Consider the following 20,945-nt stretch of genomic DNA (forward strand, 5'->3'; position numbering starts at 1 on the left):
GGAAGAGCAGTCAAGTCAGTGCTCTTAACCACTGAGCCATCTCTCCAGTCCGAGACATGTAACTTTTTAAAACTAAGAATTTTATTTTTGACTATGTATATGTGTCAGATTCCCCTAGAGCTAAAGGCACTTGTGAGTTGCCACGTGAGTGCTGGGAATCAAACTCCAGTGACTTGAAGTTTTGATTTTTCAAGACAGTGTTTCTCTGCATAGTGCTGGTTGTCCTAGAACTAGCTCTATAGACCAGAGCTGACCTCAAACACACAGATATCCGCATGTCCACTGCCTGGTTTGAGAGATGCTTTTTATAAAATATGCTTCTTTTTGGTTTTTCGAGACAGGGTTTCTCTGTATAGCCCTGGCTGTCCTGGAACTTACTCTATAGACCAAGCTGGCCTTGAACTCAGAAATCCGCCGGTCTCTGCCTCCCAAGTGCTGGGATAAAGGCGTACGCCACCACTGCCTGGCCAAAATATGCTTTTTAATTGTGCGCATGCGTGCGTGCGTGCGTGCGTGCGTGTGTGTACTCCTGAGCCATCATGGTCCATGTGTCAGAGGACAATTTGCAACAGTCAGTCCTCTCCCTACAACATGTAGGTTCCAGGGATACAAGCCAGATCATCGGGCTCTGCAGCAAGTGCTTACAGAGAGAAGTGCTTAAGGTGGCTAGCTGCTATTACTAAATACTCACAGGTCCTTGGTCTTCTTCCCTTCCCTCATAGGAGAATTCAGGTCCAAATGGGAAAGTTCTGGGGGTAGCTCCTTGCCTTGAGCCAATAGCCATGCTCGTTCTTCCCTGAGCTTTCTCCTCTTAGCTCGATCTATAATGAATACACGAATATAATCCAAGTCAGCATCTGTGCCTGCTGCTCCTGGGACATCTGTGAGCACACCGTCAGTTATGCGCCAAGCAACTTCATTCAGTTTACTCAAGTACCACATCAGACAGAATTTGTGATGATCCCAGTTAAATGTCACTTTAGGCATGAAACTCTTTTGCTTTTTGGGGGGTGGTGGGAGGGAGACAGGACTTCATGTACCCCAGGTTAGCCTCAACCTTATTATGTACCCAAGACTTGAACTCTTGATTCTCCTGTATGATCCTTCAAAAAAGGAATAGCCTTGTTCATTATCATAAACCTGCCTGATATAGAATGGGTGTATAAAAACAACGTCACTTTGGGGGCTGGAAGGATGGCTCAGTGGTTAAGAGCACTGTCTGCTCTTCTAGACGACCTGGGTTTGATTCCCAGTACCCACCTGGTGGCTCACCACTGTCTGTAACTCCAGTTAAATGGGGAGCTGATATCCTTACACAGTCATGCATATAGGCAAAGCATCACCGGACATTAAAAAAAAAAAAGTCACTTCAAAAAACTGCTTCAACTGGGTGTGTGGTCACACGTATACTCGGAGTGCTTGAGAGGCTGAGGCAGGAAGACTGCTGCAAATTAAAGTCAACCTGGGCCGCATAATGAGACGTCAGACACACACACACATGGGTGTGTGTCTTGTAATTTAAGTATTATTAATCTTACTTACCCTGCCCCCCCCAATAAAGTCTTAGGAAGAGGAGAAAGAGAAAGGGAAAAGGGTTTGAGAGGGCACACAGAGAGAAGACATCAAGATGTTCAGCTGGCAAAGCTACCATTAGCCAAGAAAGCAATTCATGGTGTTATTCTTTGCTATGTAAACCTATAGATAAGCACTTGAAAGACAGAAGGAGGTAGATCTCTGTGAGTTTAAGGCCAGTTTGGTCTTCACTGTGGCACCCATGTCAGCTATGGCTACAGGGAGACCAAACTGGCCTTAAACTTTATGTACTCTAAAAAACAAAAAACAACAGACAAAAGAAAAATCTCACTATAGCAAGACTGCAGTTTGACTCTACGAAAATTGCCTGGCACTGGTAATCTCAATGGCAACATCCTGACATGCCGTACGTCAGGAAGATCCAGGCTAAGGATGTAATTCAGGGGATAAAGTGTTTACATAGCACGGAGGAAGTCCTGGGCAGGGAGCACCACACAACCTGGCAGTGATGCCCCCATCTATAATTTTAGCACTTGAGAGGTAGAGACATGAAGCTGTTCAAAATGAGTTCAATGTCAGCCTGAGATACATAAAACCCTGTCCAAAAGACCAAAACCAACCAACACCAACCAACCAACCAACCAACCAACCAACCAACCAACCAACACCAACCAACCAACCAACCAACCAACACCAACCAACCAACACCAACCAACCAACCAACCAACACCAACCAACACCAACCAACCAACACCAACCAACCAACCAACACCAACCAACCAACCAACACCAACCAACCAACCAACACCAACCAACCAACCAACACCAACCAACCAACCAACACCAACCAACCAACACCAAACATTTCCTAAGCATATACCATTGCACCTATGAAAGTAGCTGCCAACATCTTAATGTCTTTTTCTTTAATTCTATATAAAATGTATATGACACAGCAGAAATCCAAATATAAAGCAGGGTATTGAAATGACAAATACAATTGGCTTTGGGCAGAATTTAGAGAGCAAGACTGTATGAATTCAGATGAGGAAACATGACAGAATACAATTTACAAGACATTTAAACAGAAATGCAGAACAGCAGAGATGAAGGATGATGGCCTCATGTTCTCACCCTTGAACCATGATGACATACCTTCCACTGCCTTGACCTTTTCCTCCATTTCCCGCTTTCTCTCCTCCTTTAACATCTGCTCTTGCTCCTTCTTCTGCACTGCAAGAAGGAGCTGTCGTTCCTCCTCCTCCTCCCTGCGCTTCTGTTTTTCTATCTTGGTGAGCATGGGAGTTTCCTGTAAGGGCCAAAAGTGCATGGAAGTTAACAGACAGCAATTACAAGGCTTCTTCACTGAGTTAAGAGCTAGTTTACAGATGCCAACATATACTAGTAGACAGAGGATTTATACTTCATATACAGGCTGATTTTATTACCTGTGAAATGTGTGCATCTAAGTACAAAAATACACACATATGAAAACATAATGGGAGGCACATACCAGAACCTTAGCACTGAGGATTATGAATTTGAGCTACCAAAAGACTCTTCTCAAAAAACCAAGACGAGATGGACATAGTGGTATATACCTTTAATCCTAGCACTTGGAAGACAAGAGTTAAGGGCAGCCAAGGCTACACAATGAGATCATGTCTCAAACCAAAATGGGCTGGAGAGAGATGGTTCACTGGTTAAGAGAACATGCTGCCCTTGCAATATCCATATGGATATGGATGGCAGCTTAAACACACACAGAGGCACACAATCAATCTCTATCTCTCAATCTCTCAATCCCTCAATCTCTCCCTCCCTCCCTCCCTCCCATGGAGCTGTGGTTCATGTTTGGGGGTTTAAGCTTTTTTTATTTTATTTTATTTATTTATTTATTTTTTGAGACAGGATCTCTATGAAGTCTAGCCTCAATTTCACAGAGACCTTGTCAGCTGGAATTAAGGTGTGTGCCACCTTTTTTTTTTGGGGGGGGTGGGGGGTTATCAGGGAAGAGTCTCTTATCTTATAAGGTAGTCTGAAACATTCTTTCGATGGAGTCCAGGCCCTCAATCTAATGACCCATCTCAGTCTTCTTGTCCTGCCCCAAACCCCAACACCCCCCAAGAGGGTTCTACTGTTTACTGTTACTGTTGTCTAGGAACTTGCTCTTCACATCAGACTGGACTTGAACTCAGCGATCCACTTGCCCCTGCCCCTGCCCTCTGAGTGCTGGGAGGAAAGGCATGAGCCACTATGTCTTGAGGTATATATGTAAATATGTGTATGCCACAGATGCCATCTACTTGCTTTGGGCTAGGGTTTCTCATGTTTTGGAGCTCACCAGTTAGCTAGTCTGGCTGTCCAGGGAGCCCCAGAAATCCTCCTATTCCTACTTACCCAATGGTGCACACCACCATGCTCAGCAATTTTGTGTCAAGGATTAAAGAGAAGCCCTCCCGTTTACTGACTGAACAATCTCCCCAGCCTCTACCTCAGTTGATGCCTCTGGCCCAGGCTGACCTCAAATTTCAAGTATAGTTCAAGTATAACCTAACAGGGAACGTGATGCTTATTTTTCTACAGTCAATTCTCTCAAGTTTTAGACTGTGGAAACTGTACAAGTGGGCTTTGTCCAGAGGGCAAAGATGAATGCAGATGGCTGGTTAGAGAAGTTAACATTTAAAACTGGGAATTGTTTTTGATTCAATTTTTAAATTATTATTCATTTCCTTTTTTTGTGGCTTTTGAAACCAGTTAAAGTTTTATATTTATTTTTTCTTATGTGTGCTATGTCTATGTGAGTGAGTGCATGTGTAAAAGAGTGCCCTCAGAAGAGAGCTTTGCATGTTCCAAAGCTGGCATTCCCCACATAGGTGCTAGGAACTCCACTGGGACCTCACAGCAGAGCAGGAAGCACTCTAACTACTGTGCCATCTCTTTAACTCCCTTGTAATTCGGAATTTGGACATGATTCGGAATTTGGACATAATTTTGTCTGTGAAGTGAGTGGACTTTTCAAAGGCTGTCTTATTAATTTTGTTTGAGCTCAAGTCTTACAGTCAGGCTTGCCCAGAACTCGTCCTGGTCCTTCTGCTACCACTTCCCAAGTGTTAGGTGAAGAGGCCTGTCGCCACACTTGGCATGCTGTCAATCAGTTATCTATTTGTTTATCGTGTGTGTGACGGCACAACTGTACCATAGTGTGGATGTGGAACTTGAGAAGTCGTTTCTCTCCTTCTACCACACGGCTCCAAGGGACTGAAATCCCGTTACTAGGCTCCGTGGCAAGTGCTTTTACTCAACAGAACATCTTGCTACTACAATGTCATTCTATAACTTAAATTCTCTTAACTTTATTTCAAGGCCAACTGGGCCACACAAGATCTGACCTCATAAAGCCAAGGTCAAACCAAGATAACGTGTACTTTCTGTTCCCAAGAAAAAGAGTTCACAAGTTGGAGATCTGATTCACACTGTACTGATAAAGAGCCTCAGCAGAAGAAACAAAGTGCTTTAGAATTTCAAAACAACAATTTGTCTAATGTTAACTGGCAAGGGCAAGTCCTTCAATATTGAATTTTGGGTCACTGCCTCCTACTGTCACTGTCCATGGGTGTGCTTGTTAGTTTTTGTTAACTTGACATAAGCTAGTCATTGGGAAGTGGGATCACCTCTATTACACTGCCTGTAGGCAAGTCTATGGGGCATTTTATTGATTACTAATTAGTGTAAGAGGGACCACCTTGCTGTGGGCAGTACCACCCCTAGGATGGTGGTCCTGCATTGTATAAGAAAACAAGCTGAGTGAGCCTCAAGGAACAAGTCAATAAGGAGCACTCTTCCATGGCCTCTACTTCAGGTCCCGCCTAGACTTCCTGCATGATGGACTACAGAAGGTAAGATAGAATGAATGCCCTGGCTTTTCCAATTCTTTTGGTCATGGTGTTTATCCCAACAATAGAAAGCAAACTGCCAACAGCCTTTCCTGTATTCTACCAGTAACTTCCTGGGTTCTTATTTCAACATCACACCACTGATAACATGATTGACCATTACCATGTCTTCAAGGCAATGCTATGTGTAAGACATTACTGACTAGCATGGAAAGAATGGAAATTAGAGCCTGATTTCATTCCAAGAAAATGAACAGCTGCAATTCCCAGTACTACATAAACTAAGCCCGGTGGTGCAGGCCTGTAATTACAGCACTCAGGAAGTAGAGGAAAGTCCTTAAGGTCATCCTCAAATATGTAGTCTGAGACCAGCCTGATATACATAAGATACTGTCAGTGAGTCAGGGCGCTCGCCACTTGAGTCAGGGCGCTCGCCACTAAGCCTGACCATCTGAGTTCAACCCAGGGAGCCCACACGGTAGGAGAAAAAGGACCCCCTCAAGTTGTCCTCCTCCCAATGATACTGTGGCACACACACTCCCCTCCACTAGAACTCAGTAAATAAATGTTCAAAAAGAGCCTTTTTTTCACTTTTTTTTTTATTATTACGTATTTTCCTCAATTAAGAGCCTTTTAGCACTCGGGAGGCAGAGGCAGGCGGATTTCTGAGTTCGAGGCCAGCCTGATCTACAAAGTGAGTTCCAGGACAGTCAGGGCTATACAGAGAAACCCTGTCTCGAAAAGAAAAAAAACAAAGCAAAACAAAAAAAACAAAACAAAAAAAGAGCCTTTTATTTTTAAAACAGATATATTAAGCCACAAAAGATTGGATCTAGCAAAGACAGAAACTCCGAATTCCGCCTTTTCCACTTCCTAAATGATAGGATTACAAGCACACTCATTATGCCTGGTACAGTGAATTGTCTTAAAAATAGTGCCAGGTATTGTGGTGCATACCTTTAATCCCAGCACTTGGGAAAAAAAGGCAGGAAGATCTATGTAAATATGAGGTCAGCCTGGTCTACATACTGAGTTCCAGGACAGCCAAACTAGAGTAGGACTTTGTGTCAACAAAGGAGGAGGATACATTAATGTATATGCTAAACAACTGAGTAATATTGATTGAAATCATCTTTAAACCCAAACTTGAAAGCTCTCCAAATCTTTTTCCAATTGAGGTTAAGAACCCACACCTGCCTTTGCCTGTGGTTCTGATCCCTCTAGTTTTTTTGAGGCTCCCCATATAGTCAGTTCTGGCTGTCCTGGGACTCACTATGTAGACCACAAAGCCTTACACTTTCAGTAAGCATCCTGCTTCCACCCTTGATGCTAGGGTTACAGGCATAGCCGCTGCATGGCGGAATTCTACCTCCATTTTTCATTCCCTCTGTTCTCAGATCATTTCATCTGTAATCACTTCCACACTTAGCACTGCCATGATAGACGTATCCTAGGCCTGCTTCTTCACATGAATCTCTACAACTATGTCACAGACATGACACCTGAACAACACACCAGGAGAGAAAATCCACACTGTATATCAAAATTCCTGACTGAAAAATTCTGTGCTTATTGTCAGTCATTCCATTTAAAGGTGAAGCATATGCTAACTAAACATGACCAAAGGATTTATTTATTTTTTCCTCCCTGTCAGGACTCATTTCCTTTGTGATTTATTTATTCATTTTTCTTTTCCATGAGAGTTTGCCTGCATGCATGTATGTATATGCATCTCATGCTTGTGAATGCCATCAGATACCCCAGAACTGGAGCTGACACATGGGTGCTGGGAACCAAAGTAAGGTCATTTAAAACCCAGGTTCTCTGGAAGACCAGTCAGTGCTCTTAACAGTTGAGCAATCTAACTCCCAGGACTCTCTTCTTGAAGACAGAAGTAGTGTCTTAACTTAATTTGTAATGTTTAACAGCAAGTTAAACCAATGGACTGAGATGAAAGACCAAGGAGGACAAATGTCTCATAAGGTGGGTTATTCCTCCCATTTAAAGGGTGTCCCAGCAAGCACCTACTCCATTTACTATAAATGAATGAATAAAGATAAAGGGAGGAAAAAAGAACTGGTACAACAAACAAAGCAAAATACAACTGTTTATATGTGTGAATCTCATATTGTCTTTCGTACAAAAAAATTTAGTTAAGCCAGGGTCTCACTATGGCTGGACTAGAACTCTTATTTACCCTAGGTTAGTTTCAGCCTCATAGAGATCTGCTTCCCAAGAGCTGGGATTAAAAGATGTGTGTTAACATGCCCAGCTAAAAAGATTTTATTTTGACTTATGTGACTCTGTGTAAGCAAGCATATATGCAAGTGGATGCCTGTGGAGACCAGAAGTGGGCATCCAATTCCCTACAGCTGGAGAGAGGTGGTTCTGAGTCCTCTAGTTGTGGGTCCTGGGAACCAAACTCTGGTTACAGCAAGAGCAGTAAGTGCTTGGCTATGCTGTCTCTCCAGCCTTTCTAACTGTCTTAGTTGTAATATTTCCCTTGTAGGGGTGGAAGCCTTGTAGGAGGCTGAGGCAAAAAAAATCATTGAAAGTTCAAATCCACCATGGGTTATATTTAGTTCCAGAACAACTAGAGCTTCATAATGAGATCCTATCTCATAAAAACAAAAGTTTCTGCTACAAAAACTATAGTGGTCAGTGTGTAAATGCCTTATAGGTAAGAAAGAGACCTATTAGATTCATGAAGGCATTTTAATAAGATGCTAAAAGGAGCCACTGTGAAATCCTTCAAGGGATTATTAGGAAGCTCTAGTTGAAGCAGTGCCCAAGCTCTGTATCCCAACACATGGGTGTAGATTCACTCTTGCCACCAGGAGCACACTGAGACCATCATCATGAACTGTTCTCTAGGCATCCAGTAGGGTCTACTAAACTAACAAACACCTCGGCAGCCCTAATCCCCAGATGTCTCTGCACTGATATTTTCCCCAGAAGTCACAATTAAAAAGACTCAGGGAGGAGGAGGCAAGCCAGTCGTGGCAGAATTGTGAACTAGAAAATACCTAAGGTTTTAACCTTTATCCATGTAGGTTTTACTGGAGGCACAGGTGCTGCTGATCTGCACCTCCTAACACTGAGGTGACTAAGGCAAAGTTGTGAGTCTGAACAAGCCTAGCCTACATAAGCAATATGTTGTTTTTAAAATACCAAAGCCAAATTGTAAAAACTCAAGAATGCCTCTCCAGTACTTAAGTGAGGAGAGAGGGGTGAGAAAATTTCACTCCAGGTTGACCTTGAGTTTATGATCCTCCCAACTTCCTTTCTGCAGCAGTGGGAATATTTTACTATATTTTTCCTAAATAAAAACTTCCAAAGAGCACAAGGTTTCATGTTGGCATTTTCATTCAATGCCACAAAAATACAAGCTCAAGGCAAAAGAGAATGCCCCAAATTCACAAGGGAGCACATGGCATGGTGACAAAGCAAAACAACTGTGACGTAATGTAAAGCTTTGTGTGACCACTCACCAGACTACAAATGCAATGGCTGATAGTGTCAGAAAGAGATAAACATCTGAAAAGAAAGAGAATATGATAGCTAGCCAGGCTTTTTGAAGACAAAGCAGGCTAAAAGTCTAGGGACAGATGCAGCAGGCCCCTGGCCACTTGCCTGAGCCGAGACAGGTAACCTTTCACTTCACTCTTCACTTCCCCTTGTCATACATGCACGGTCACCAGCAAGCTCAGTGAATAAAAATATAAATTTGTCATTTCCCAAAGCAGGACACTAGTTCAAACCACGAGTACATAATGTGTGCACAGTCAAAACCTCAAACAGACCTGGCTTTTAGGTGCTCTTTGAAAGAACCTTTACAAGTATTTATCTAGTTGTTGCCCCGATGTTTGTGCCACCTAATACTGCATCCCAGATTCCCACCTGATAGAGTCTCTCCTGTGACAGAACACAAACTCCCTCCTGCTCTGTGCTGCTCAGTAGTGATTAACTAGACTCCTGGGCAAAAGCTGCCCTCTAAATCAGCTGATTTTACCTGAGCCAGCTGCACATAACCTCCTCGTTTTTCTTTCCTATTTCAGTAGGAGAGCTAGGTCAACATTTTCCCACCATATAGCACAACATAGCTCATCATGCCATCCACATTATGTACACTGTTCTTTGACCATACTATTCCACTTTCTGTTTCAGAGCTTTTGTTTACATAGCTCCCGTTGTAAAGAAGACCTCAGACTGTAATTCCTACACCACTGCCCACCATCCACCATCAGAATTCCAGCTACCCCACATGCTAAGGCCAAACATCTGTCTGTCTAAACCCCTTTCTTTGCCTGGCTTCAATTTCCCCCTCTTTGCATTCACAAACTTCTTGTAACTACTATAGAACTTATTACTCACCTCTACTTTAGATTAAATGTGTGTCTGTCACCCAAGAACACTGTTAAGATAAAAAGGAATGCACCCCAATCTACCATTTTCTAACTTCTTTTCCCAAGAGTATACATATAATAATCAATAAATATTTGAGATTTAGATTTTTTTTTAATCAGGGGAAGAAATAAATAGGAATAAAGCATGTGAGATGAGATGGAACTATCCTTTCAAATACACCTCTTTACTCTCAAACACACTCACCTCTAGCTTGATGGATTTGATGGACAGGTGGTCAGACATAAACCTATGTTGCAACTCTGGCTTTGTGCGCTGTGGACGTTTTCCCTAAGTTAGAAGTGAGGAAAAGAAAGGAAAAGAGAGATTAGGGTGTTCTCAGCTACCCCTGCTGCAACTACAACCAGCAGAATGGCCACTGAGGCACACCGGTAACTAATTTATCAAGGAGAGGGGCAAAGCTGTCTATCTTTTAGGATGATAATGGAAAACAACTATTCAGGTGGGTAAGGTACCGACCTAGTGCATTTGTTTAACAAGTAACAACTCAAAAGCTATGACAACCAAGCATTTTCTATAAAAATCTTCACCACAAACAAAAGAGTCCCAACTTTGGGAAAACTTTATTTGACTAGATGTGGGAGGCTAAGGGAAGAGGATTCCGAGTCTCAACCCAGCCTTGGAACATTGGGGGGCAATGTCTCAATTCGTACCCACACAAGATCAAGAAACCAAACACACCCACCTCAACAATCCCCCCACCCCCACCCCACCCCCACCCCACCCCCAGCCAAGAAAAGCCTCTCTTCAAATGACAAAACAAACATTGCATATTACCACATTCACCTGAGGGAGGCATCGGGAGCACCTGGCTCAGAGGCTATAAACAACTGCTATCAAGTCTTACTAGCTGAGTTTGATCCTTGAAAACCACATGATGCACTGTGATAGACAGAGAGACAGACACACACACACACACACACACACACACGATATAAACTCAACATATAACTGCTTATAAAAGAAGTCTTGCCAATTTACTATGGAAATATCACAAGAAGCCAAATACTAGTTTCAATCCAACTTTGTTACATGAAAGATGCTATTCTTGATACAAGGGTGATCAGCCCCATGAGCAGAAATCTGACTACCTCTGCACTTCAAATGCTAGGAATGCAGGGATAAAATCTGTATCCACCATGCCCATCTTCTATCAGCGTTTGTGGAGACACCATAGATACATGCAATTATTAAGTTCCTGATGCTGATAAGCCACCATTCACCACTTTCAGTAGTCTACCTCTTTTTTTGTTTAAGTGAACATGTGTCAAATGTTATACTGAACTAAATAAAAATAAAACAAAACATAAAACAGCAAAAAAAAAAAAAAAAAAAAAAAAAAGTGGTGACAAACAGACCTTAAGAGAAATTGGTTCATATTAGTCAATGTCAGGATAAATCCCTGGATTATACTAGAGATTATAAATATTGATTGTTGCTGGGTTTTGCTGGGCAAAAATAATTTACAGCTCTAAAATCCTATGTCTCAGTAGGTTAGCATGTAAATACACTAATCTTTAGAATATAATTAAAAATAAGTAAGTTTGAATTTTGAATGTTCTCCAAAGTAATCTTTTACTATCATGAGGTGATCTCACCATTTGCTTTTATTGACAATCTGATTATGTTTGTGTAAAATTCTACTATACCATAATGTTTATTCAGCAAAAGTTGAGGAGTAAGAATAATTTAGTCTACATTAGATGTTTCAGGAAAATGTTACATATCATCAGTGTACTAAAGAGTGTATCTATGGAGCTAGAATAATGAATATTCTCAGAGTATTTGTATGATATAGTATGGGTTTATATCGTAACTGTATAATTTACTTATCATTGTAACACCTCACAACCCTGACATGATAGGAAGAATACATTACTAGAAATGAGTACGTGAGACACTACATAAATAGACACCACAGTTGATCTATGTTCAAACTTTTATTCTTTTCATTCCTTCTTCACCTTTAGCTTGTACTCTCAATAGTAGATTCTTTCTTTTTTTGCTATGAAGTTCAGGGTGGCCTGGAACTTCCAGCAATCCTCTAGTGTCTGCCTCTACCACATACTGCCTTAATTTTAATTCTATATTAAAAAAAAAAACCTTACCTTATACATATTCAAAGCAGGCCTTATACCTCTACATGTTTAAAAAACAGGTTTTTTTAAATTTATGTGTGTGTGCTTGCATGAATTTATGCACACTACTTACTTCTTCTTCAGGTGTCTATGGAGGTCAGAGGGTATCACATCCCCTGGGATTGTAACTGTAACTGGTTGTGAACTGCCTGATGTGGGTATAGGGAAGTGAACTTAGAACCTCTCTAAGAGTAATAAATGCTCTGAGCCAGAGACCAAACATTTAAGTTTACTATCCTATATCCTAAGATCTATCAAGCTTTCCTCTACCTGGTTTTATTTTGTTAAGAAATACAGATGTTGCTGTGCATGGTGGCACTTGGGAGGCAGAAGTAGAAAGTTCTGAGTTTCAGGGCAGTCAGGTATATAGTGAAACCCATTCTTAAATAAACAGACTTATCTTTAAACTATCATGAACAATGGAAGGAATGAATGGGGTCTTTTGTTTAATCCTTATAAAAGCTTCTGTGTAAAAACAGTAGTTTACCTTGCTAATCAGAAAACTGAAATTGCAATTTAGAGATGGCACACAGGGTCACCAGAGTACAGGATCTAACCAACACCTGAACATCGAGCCAGTTCTTTCACAATTACCTCATGATCACCATTCAGGCTGTCCTGTCTTTCTTTACACAGTGGTTAGGTGTAAATCTAATTACTATTTGTATCATGTTCTTTTGTACCCATAAATCTTTCAGTTTTCAAATCTGACAGATACTAGTCACTGTTAACTTTTAAACTAGGATAGCATATGGTAAATAAAGAGACAGCTCAAGCAAATAAATGGGGAAGTTTTCTATGACCTATTCTCAAACCACCTCTTAAACTTTCATCTGCTCTTCAAGTTTTGATTTGTTTTCAGTAAAAGTAATCTCTTAGATTCACATGAAAGTAAAAAACACTGTTAAGCCCCATTTAATTGTTTCCTCTACCCCAATTTCATAGGCAAACTTTCAAGACTATCAGTTTTCATGTGGGAGGGCTGGAGCAGGTTTAAGACAGGGTCTCAATGATAGCGCTCTGGCTGGCATGATCTTGCTCTGTAGACCAGGTTTTCTACGCAACTTTTGACCAATCCTCCTGCCTCTGTCACCCAAGGGTTAGAATTAGCTGTGCTCCCCAGCTTCACTTAAAATTATTTTTTATTTTTATTTATTTATTTATTTTGGTTTTTTCAAGACATGGTTTCTCTGTATAGGCCTGGTTGTCCTGGAACTCACTTTGTAGACCATGCTGGCCTCGAACTCAGAAATCGGCCTGCCTCTGCCTCCCAAGTGCTGGGTTTAAAGGCGCTGCCACCATGCCGGGCTGATTTTTTATTTTTAAATTATTACTGTGTGTAAAGTTGTGAATATGCAGAGAATGACTTTTAAGAGTTATTTTTTGCTTTCCACAGTAGAATCCAGGATCTGGAATCTGGTTGCAGTCTTGGCCCAACGGTTTAAAATTTTTAAAAAAACATCTTATTACTTATTGTGCTTGCATGTGTGTATGTGCTTGTGTATATGCACATGCAGGCTTAGTGGTACACAACTTTAATCCCGGTAAAGGGCCAGTCAGGGATACATAGCAAGACTGTATCAAAACAAACCTGCCCAAAACAGAGGCTAGAGGTTGCTCATCACCTAAGAGCACTGGCTAATCACTCTACAAGGTGACCCAGGTCCAATTCCTAACATTGTGTGATGGCTTTAACCACCAGTAACTCCAGTTGCAGTGACTGCAACTGTCATGGGCTTTGAACACAGGGCACACAGACTTACATAAGGCAAAAACATCCATACCCATAAAAAGAAAAAAACTCAAAAAAATAAAAAAGCTGTAAACAGCAGCCTTAGATGTGAGCAGCCTATTAATATTCTATCACATAATGAGGCTGGGGGCTCACCTGACATGCCACCCTCTCTTAGCCATTACAATTGTGCCGAAGAGTATACAAGACCTTGGGGTGTGTCCATGTGTTTGTACAGGCTGGAGTATGTAGAAGATCTGGTAATGTAGGTCTTGCACTATGAGCTTTTTTGCTGCTGTTTACTAACAGGGCCTTCGATATGGCGAGGCAACACTGGGGTACCTTCTTCTCAGATTCATTTATTCTCATTCCCCTCCCTGTTTGGATACCAAGCCCAGAGCAGACAAAAACTACATGCAACTGAGGAAAGCCAGCAGTGGGAGAGGCAGTCCTCACCAGGGAAGACCATACTAACGGGAGCACTTCATTTATTTAGAAATGTTAATAAAAAAATAAAGAGACCATGAGTTTGAAGATGAGCAGAAGTGGTATATGGTAGACTTTGGAAAGAGAAAAGGGAAGGGAGGGATGCTGTAATAATTATAATCTCAAGAGACGCGTTCTACCATGCCTAGCCAGCCCAAAAAATTTTTAAAGGAATATTTACTATTTTACTTTACTTTACTTTATTGTAATACTTACAATATTACAGTGTGCTGCGTATAGTCCTAGTGCTAATGCCAAGTACAGCAAGACTACTATGTAGAATAATATCTCTATAACTCATGTCTTTGAGAGGCGTCTAATACACTGATTCAGATCTAAAAACAGTAGCTGCCTACTCTTTTCTCCTTCACAAGGTTTCATTATGTAGCCCAGGTTCAGGTTGGCTTCCAGCTCTCAACAGTCTTTCTGCCTTGGATTCCCAATGCTGGAATTACAGATAGAACCCAGTACACTAGGTTTGTCATAGTATTTACACAGATTCAATTTTGCTTTGGAGAAAATTATGTTTATGGTGGGAACTGGCTCAGACGGTAATGATTTTCAACTCCTTCGGGTGTAAATTTAGGCTTTCCTTCTAAGAATAGATAGTTCTTCATATATGAGAATTTGAAAATACATGTAAATACTAACAGTTTTAAGATATTCCCCCCACCCTTCATACACTAAGTAGAAATCTAAAACTACTGATAAAATTCCTGATAAATGGGTTTATCTATCTTCAGTGATTTTTAAAATTTGGAACACATCAGACACCAGGATAGGTTGTAAACAATTTGGTGGGTGGGAATGTGTTCTCTAGAAAGGATGGCAGAAGGTTCTGATGACGAATTCAGTCATCCAGCACCTGCAGCAAATCTTACTTAACATACATTTTAATCACATTCACACAATAGTTTTCCACACAAACATTCTACATGTTTGCAGTTTACATTCTTTGGTAGAGGCTTTAGATTCGGCTCAGTGAGGAGAGCACTTGCCTGGCACACTTAAGGCCCTAGAACCAATCTCTAGTTTTGCAAAAACAAATTTGTTGCTGTTATATTGAAAATAGCAATATTAACATTATAGTCCAGGTTTAGCCTTGACCTGATGGATTAAAATGTATTTTTTATTTGGTATGGAGGTAGCTCTCACATGCTAGTATAAACAAGCAGGCATGGGAAATCAATAAAGTCTAAGCCCCGAGGAGAAGTGAACACAGTCCCACTTCTCTTTTTTTAAAAAGATTTATTAATTTATTTTATGTATATGAGTACACTGTAGCTGTACAGATGGTTTTGAGCCATTATGTGGTCAGTCCCACTTCTAACTAAGAAGCTATTTGCAACTGATAGCTGGGGTGGGGTAGGGGGTGTGTCAGGAGGGCAGGTGCGCCTGTTTTTTCCAATCCGAGTTACTGGATTTATCAGTCCCTACTTGAAGAGCTATAGGCAGCTAATGGTTGATGGGAGAAGAGTCATAATCATCAGTGGTACAGACAGTGATAAACTGCTGTTGCTCAATTACATAAACCTCTACCCAATGGGGGAACTTTTATGCAGTGGGCCATAAAAAACAAAAAAAAAACCACAAAAGAAGACAGAAACATTAAGAGAGGATGACCTAGAAGAGGGGTATTACCATTGTATATTATAAATAAATAAAAATACTAAGGAATAAATCATTGAACGCCAAGACTCCAGTGTCACCAGATGGAGCTCTAAGTGGGGCTTAACAAAGTGTGTGTGTGTGGGGGGGGGGGGAATTGACACAGACAGAGAGAGTGCACATGAGTGTAAGTGCTCACAGAGTTCAGTATGAGCCTAGAGCTCCAACTACAAATAGTTTTGAGTCACCAAACATGGGTGCTGGGAACTGAACTGAATTTGGGTTCTCTGCAAAAGCAGCATGCATGCACTTCTAACCCCTGAGCCACAATTTTGAACAACATCCAAAACAGGAAAAGGGGGGCACAAAGTTATTTATTTGGAAATGTCATGTATAGGATATATGTATACTCAGGTCAGAGAAACTACAAAACAGCTCAGGTAGTCAGGTGAGGAACTGGCACAGATCTATAAGGACAAATGTTCAAAGGCTGACATTGTGAGGGAGAAATAGGTTAATTCCTAAAATGATCATTCTTCTTGGGGTGTGGGAGAGAGCAAACTTGGGCCAAGTTTTCTAGTAAAAGTAATAGGAAAACAAGAAAGCTGGTTCCAGTTTGCAAAAAGCCATTGTAAAGACTGTAGGTATTGGCCATGGACTTGCAGAGCTAAGGGAAACATCATAAATGACACCAGGATAGGGAAAGCAGGTCCACACAGCTCCTACATTAACACCCAGTCCTATCAGGAAGGAACAGCATGGGCTGAGCAGTAGGCAGGACCTACCTTCTGGGCAATCATGTTGCAGATTTCAGGCAGGAAGTCCTCGCTAAGGAGCTTGTAGAGTTGCCGCTCTCGGGGAGAGGTTCGCTCTCGGAAGCTCTCAGTGACCTGTCTCCATTCTTCTTCTGTTTGACACAGGAGCCACCAAGTACCTTGGCCTGGCCCTCGGGATCCTACAGAAAATGGATGGATTCACTAAAATAGAGCCTACACTAGAATTTTTGTGCCTGTTACCCTGGGTCATGATACCTCAAACAGAGGAATCATAAAAAAGGAGCTGCTAATCTTCTCAAGTCTGATAGCACACTCTTTTCTTTTTTAGAATAGGACCTCAATATGTTGCCTATGAAAGTGTTGAACTCCAGAGACTAAGTAAACCTCCTGCCTCAGCCCCAATAGCACTGGGATTACAAGCACCCAGTGTCTAGAAAATAATATATACTTTTTTGGGGGGTGGGGTCTCATTACAGACTAGACTGGCCTTAAACTCGCCTACCTCTGCCTCCAAAGTGCTGTGATTATTATACTTTTAGTTTTCCTATTATTATCATTGTTTGTAACTAGACAAATGCCTAGCAAAAACAAGGAAAAACCCAAAACAACAACAAAATCCCTCCTATTGTGATTTAAAGAAAAATTTAACATTCTACAAATGGTTAAAAATATATTATTTTTCTAGAAAAATGGTTTTGAAACTGAGATTGTGGAAATGTGTGCCTTATCTCTTTTATGATAGTACAAATTGGCTATTTCCTTCCAAATTTAAAACTTTTGGATACGGAATTAAGATCTAATCAAGGTGAGGTGTGGCATATTCCTTTAATCGCAGCACTTGGAAGGCAAAGGCAGGTGTCAAGCTGGTGTGTAGAGTCAGTTGGAAGAAAGCCAGGGCTACATACAGAGAAACCTTGACTCAAAAAACTAAAATCTAATAATGCATTTATGTGTGTATGTATATACATACATGCAAGCATGCATTCAATCCTTTTCAGGTCACTAACTGCTTGTCTACGCAATGTCTGTGGCATATACTGTGGCAGGTGACAGAACAGAACTAGTTCTCATCTTCAGTGTCTGAGATGGATGGCAGGGGAAAGGATGAAACAGGGAGCAACAAGCTGGAGGCAGCTGGAATCATCCTAATACACTGTATGACTGTAATATATGTATGAATCATGCTGAGAGACAGCAACAAATATCACCATTACCATTTCTTGTCTGTAGGTCAGATGTCAAGGAGTTTTCTTCCTGTTTTTCACTGAAAAACAAGAAAGAGAAAATAATTAAACACTCACATGCCCAAATTGTTTTGTTTTTCTTACAGGTATGGATCCAGTAAACATAATGGTGGCTAGGACTGGAGTCTGTCAGAGTTCAAAGTTAGGATTCTAAAGAGAAATAAAACTAGAATGGATGGTGGGCTTGCTGCAGAGAATGGGAGTGCTGAGAGTCAAGTATCAAGGTTATGGTAGCACCACAATGAAAAGGGAAATGACAGTTACAATTCTGGTGCTCTCTCTCTGTGATTCTGGGCTACACTAGGAAGGAAGCTTAGTTACCTACCCTTAGGAAGATGGACTATGAAAGTGAACTGCCTCACTTGCCAGTAGAGGGTAGTATAAGCCCATGTGTGCCAATACAATGGTACAATGGTTCTACATCCCCAACATTAAGGTAGGTATAAAAAAGATTTCTGACTATAGAAAAATGTGTGGACTTCTCAGGAAATCCTTAAACAAATGCTCAATATCTAGATCACAAGTGGCTACAGACATTTCCAAAAGGAAGAAGGACTAGGCAGTTGTAATCTTAAATTTAACAGATCTTACATACTAGCCTAGCCATGTGATTTCTAAGAATTCTTCCATTACCACCTTCTTGCTATTACAACCTTGCTATGTAGTTCAGGCTAGTCTGGAACTTAGGATCCTCCCGCCTCTGCCCCTCGAGGACCTCCTTTCCCTCAGTCTCTCCTCCATTTCTGTCCCTGCAGTTCTTTTTGACAGGAATAATTAGCTGGTCCGAGGCAGCTATATATACGTATACAGCAGAGGACTGCCTGGTCTGGCCTCAATGAGAGAAGATGTGCCTAACCTAGACTTGAGGCCCTAGGGAGTGGGGAGGCCTGGCAGAAGGTGGAGGTGGGGGTGAGGTGCGGGGTGGAGGCATTTTCTTGGAGACAGGGTGGAGGAGAAATGGAATGATGAGCTGTGTGTGTGTGTGGGGGGGGGGCAGACCAGGAGGAGGGTAATGACAGGACTGTAAAAACAAAAACGGCAAAAGAAAGAAGGGGGGGGGTGAGGAGAAAGAAAGAGAGGGGGGGGAGGGGGAAGAGGAAAGGAAGTGGAAGGGGAAGGAAAGGAAAAGAAAAAAAGGAAGAGCAAGAAAGAACAAGGTTTGGTTTGCAAGGCTTTGGAAGGAAGAGAGGGAAGGGGAAAATTATAATCTCAAAAATAAAACATTATTGTTAAATAGAGAAAGAAAAAGAAAGAAAGAAAGTAGGCTGGGGAGCTGGCTCAGTGACTGACAGCATAGGCTCCAGAGAACCTGAGGTCAGTTCCCAGCACCCACATAGGATCGCTCACAACTGTCCGTAACTCAAGGTCCAGTGGATACAACTCCCTCACACAGACATACATAAAAGACAAACACTAAATATGTACAAAAGAATAAGCAGATAAACTTTTTTTTTTTTGGTTTTTCAGTGTAGCCCTGGCTGTCCTGGAACTCACTTTGTAGACCAGGTTTCAGAAATCCGCCTGCCTCTGCCTCCCGAGTGCTGGGATTAAAGGCGTGCGTCACCACACCCGGCTCCGGCTACTATTTTTTAAAAAAGAAAGAAAACAGCTGGTCAAGCCACGTGAAGCAAGCCAGTAAGCAGCATGCCTCTATGGCACCTGCATCAGCTCCTGCCTTCAGGTTCCTGCACTGTTTGAGTTTCTGTCCTGACTTCCTTCAATGAACTGTGATATGAAAGTGTAAGCCAAATGAACCCTTCTCTCCCCAATTTGCTTTTTGGTTATGTTGTTTCATTACAACAAGAGAAACGCTAAGATGGCCAGGTAGCCAGGCACGGTGGTGCACATGTAATGGCAGTGTTAGGAAAGACGACCATAATCAAGGAGGACACCAACATCAACTTCTGATCTCCACATGTCCACGTAGCCACATACTCACACACAAATAGTAGACCTCCCTAAAAAGTAATAACATATAAAATATTTTATATATATTTTTTTCATTGTAGGAATATACATGTTCAAGCACCTTCATTACTACAGTGGAAGAACTAAGCCAGATGGTGATGGCATACACCTTTAATCCCAGTACTGAGTTGGCAGAGGTAGGTGCTTCAAGGCCAGCCTGGTCAACAGAACAAGTACCAGGATAGCCAGGGCAATAGACACTGACTTTTAAAACAAAACAAAACCAAAAAACCAAAAACAAATACAAAAAAAAAAAAAAAAAAAAAACCACCTAATATCCTAGCCCACAAGTAACCCCAGAACAAATCTGCCCCATTTTCTAGTGGTATAACACATTTTGAAATATACACTAAGAGGAATGTTTTTTTTTTTTAAAGATTTATTTATTTATTATATGTAAGTACACTGTAGCTGTCTTCAGACACTCCAGAAGAGGGCGCCAGATCTCGTTACAGATGGTTGTGAGCCACCATGTGGTTGCTGGGATTTGAACTCTGTACAAGCAGTCGGGTGCTCTTACCCACTGAGCCATCTCACCAGCCCCGAGGAATGTTTATCAAATACTATGGGTCAAGCACAGCCTTCATCTTCTTGTATTGCCATGTACTGTCTGTGCAGTTTAATACTCACCAAATGAACACTATCATTCCAAATAAAGTAAGAGGCTCAAGCAGATAACCTGATAGATAGAGGCCAGGGCTGCTTGATAATTCCATGCGGACTCTGACTCAGGTCTCTGTAAGCCATGACCTATGTCCTCGCTATGCACAAGTAAAAATAATAAAGACGAGGGGAAACTAGAGTCCCTTCTAGTATGAGAGTCTATGGAAATGGAGCAAAGAGACTTCTTACCTGGAGATAATCTCCTCCTGTAGTTTTTTTCGTTTTGGAGGCCTTCCTCTTCTTTTGCCTGTTTTTCCAGGAACATTTGAGACATTTTTTTGCCTTTCACTTTCCCTAAGAAACAGTATCATTAAATAGAAATGTCTGGCATAGAACTAACGACTAATATCATTTCTGCTATTAATAATTACAGTGTTTTCTGCCACAAGGATAGAAAAATGGATTATGCAAAATAGAAGAAACAGGGAATAGAGTTAACTTCTCTTCCATAAGAATTTATGTGGAATCAGAGAAAA

At 41.3% G+C, this 20,945-nt stretch overlaps 1 protein-coding gene across 4 annotated transcripts in view; it reads right to left on the reverse strand.

Moving 5' to 3' along the window:
* Cecr2 (CECR2 histone acetyl-lysine reader) overlaps window positions 1-20,945 on the reverse strand; it is a 103,538-nt gene that overhangs the window by 17,869 nt on the left and 64,724 nt on the right. For 3 of the 4 annotated variants that reach the window (XM_085840009.1, XM_085840008.1, XM_085840007.1), the window contains exons 5-10: window positions 20,659-20,763; window positions 17,809-17,858; window positions 16,604-16,773; window positions 10,041-10,124; window positions 2,689-2,842; window positions 692-821 (exon numbers count right to left, since the gene is read on the reverse strand). In XM_085840009.1, the coding sequence (XP_085696135.1) occupies window positions 692-821; window positions 2,689-2,842; window positions 10,041-10,124; window positions 16,604-16,773; window positions 17,809-17,858; window positions 20,659-20,763 (693 nt within the window). The remainder of the gene's footprint in view (window positions 1-691; window positions 822-2,688; window positions 2,843-10,040; window positions 10,125-16,603; window positions 16,774-17,808; window positions 17,859-20,658; window positions 20,764-20,945) is intronic. The other variant, XM_085840010.1, reaches the window with a different exon arrangement.

The sequence above is a fragment of the Mus caroli genome, unplaced genomic scaffold (assembly GCF_978045245.1).
Source record: "Mus caroli unplaced genomic scaffold, Mus_caroli_1 scaffold_7, whole genome shotgun sequence".
Taxonomy (NCBI): Eukaryota; Metazoa; Chordata; class Mammalia; order Rodentia; family Muridae; genus Mus; species Mus caroli.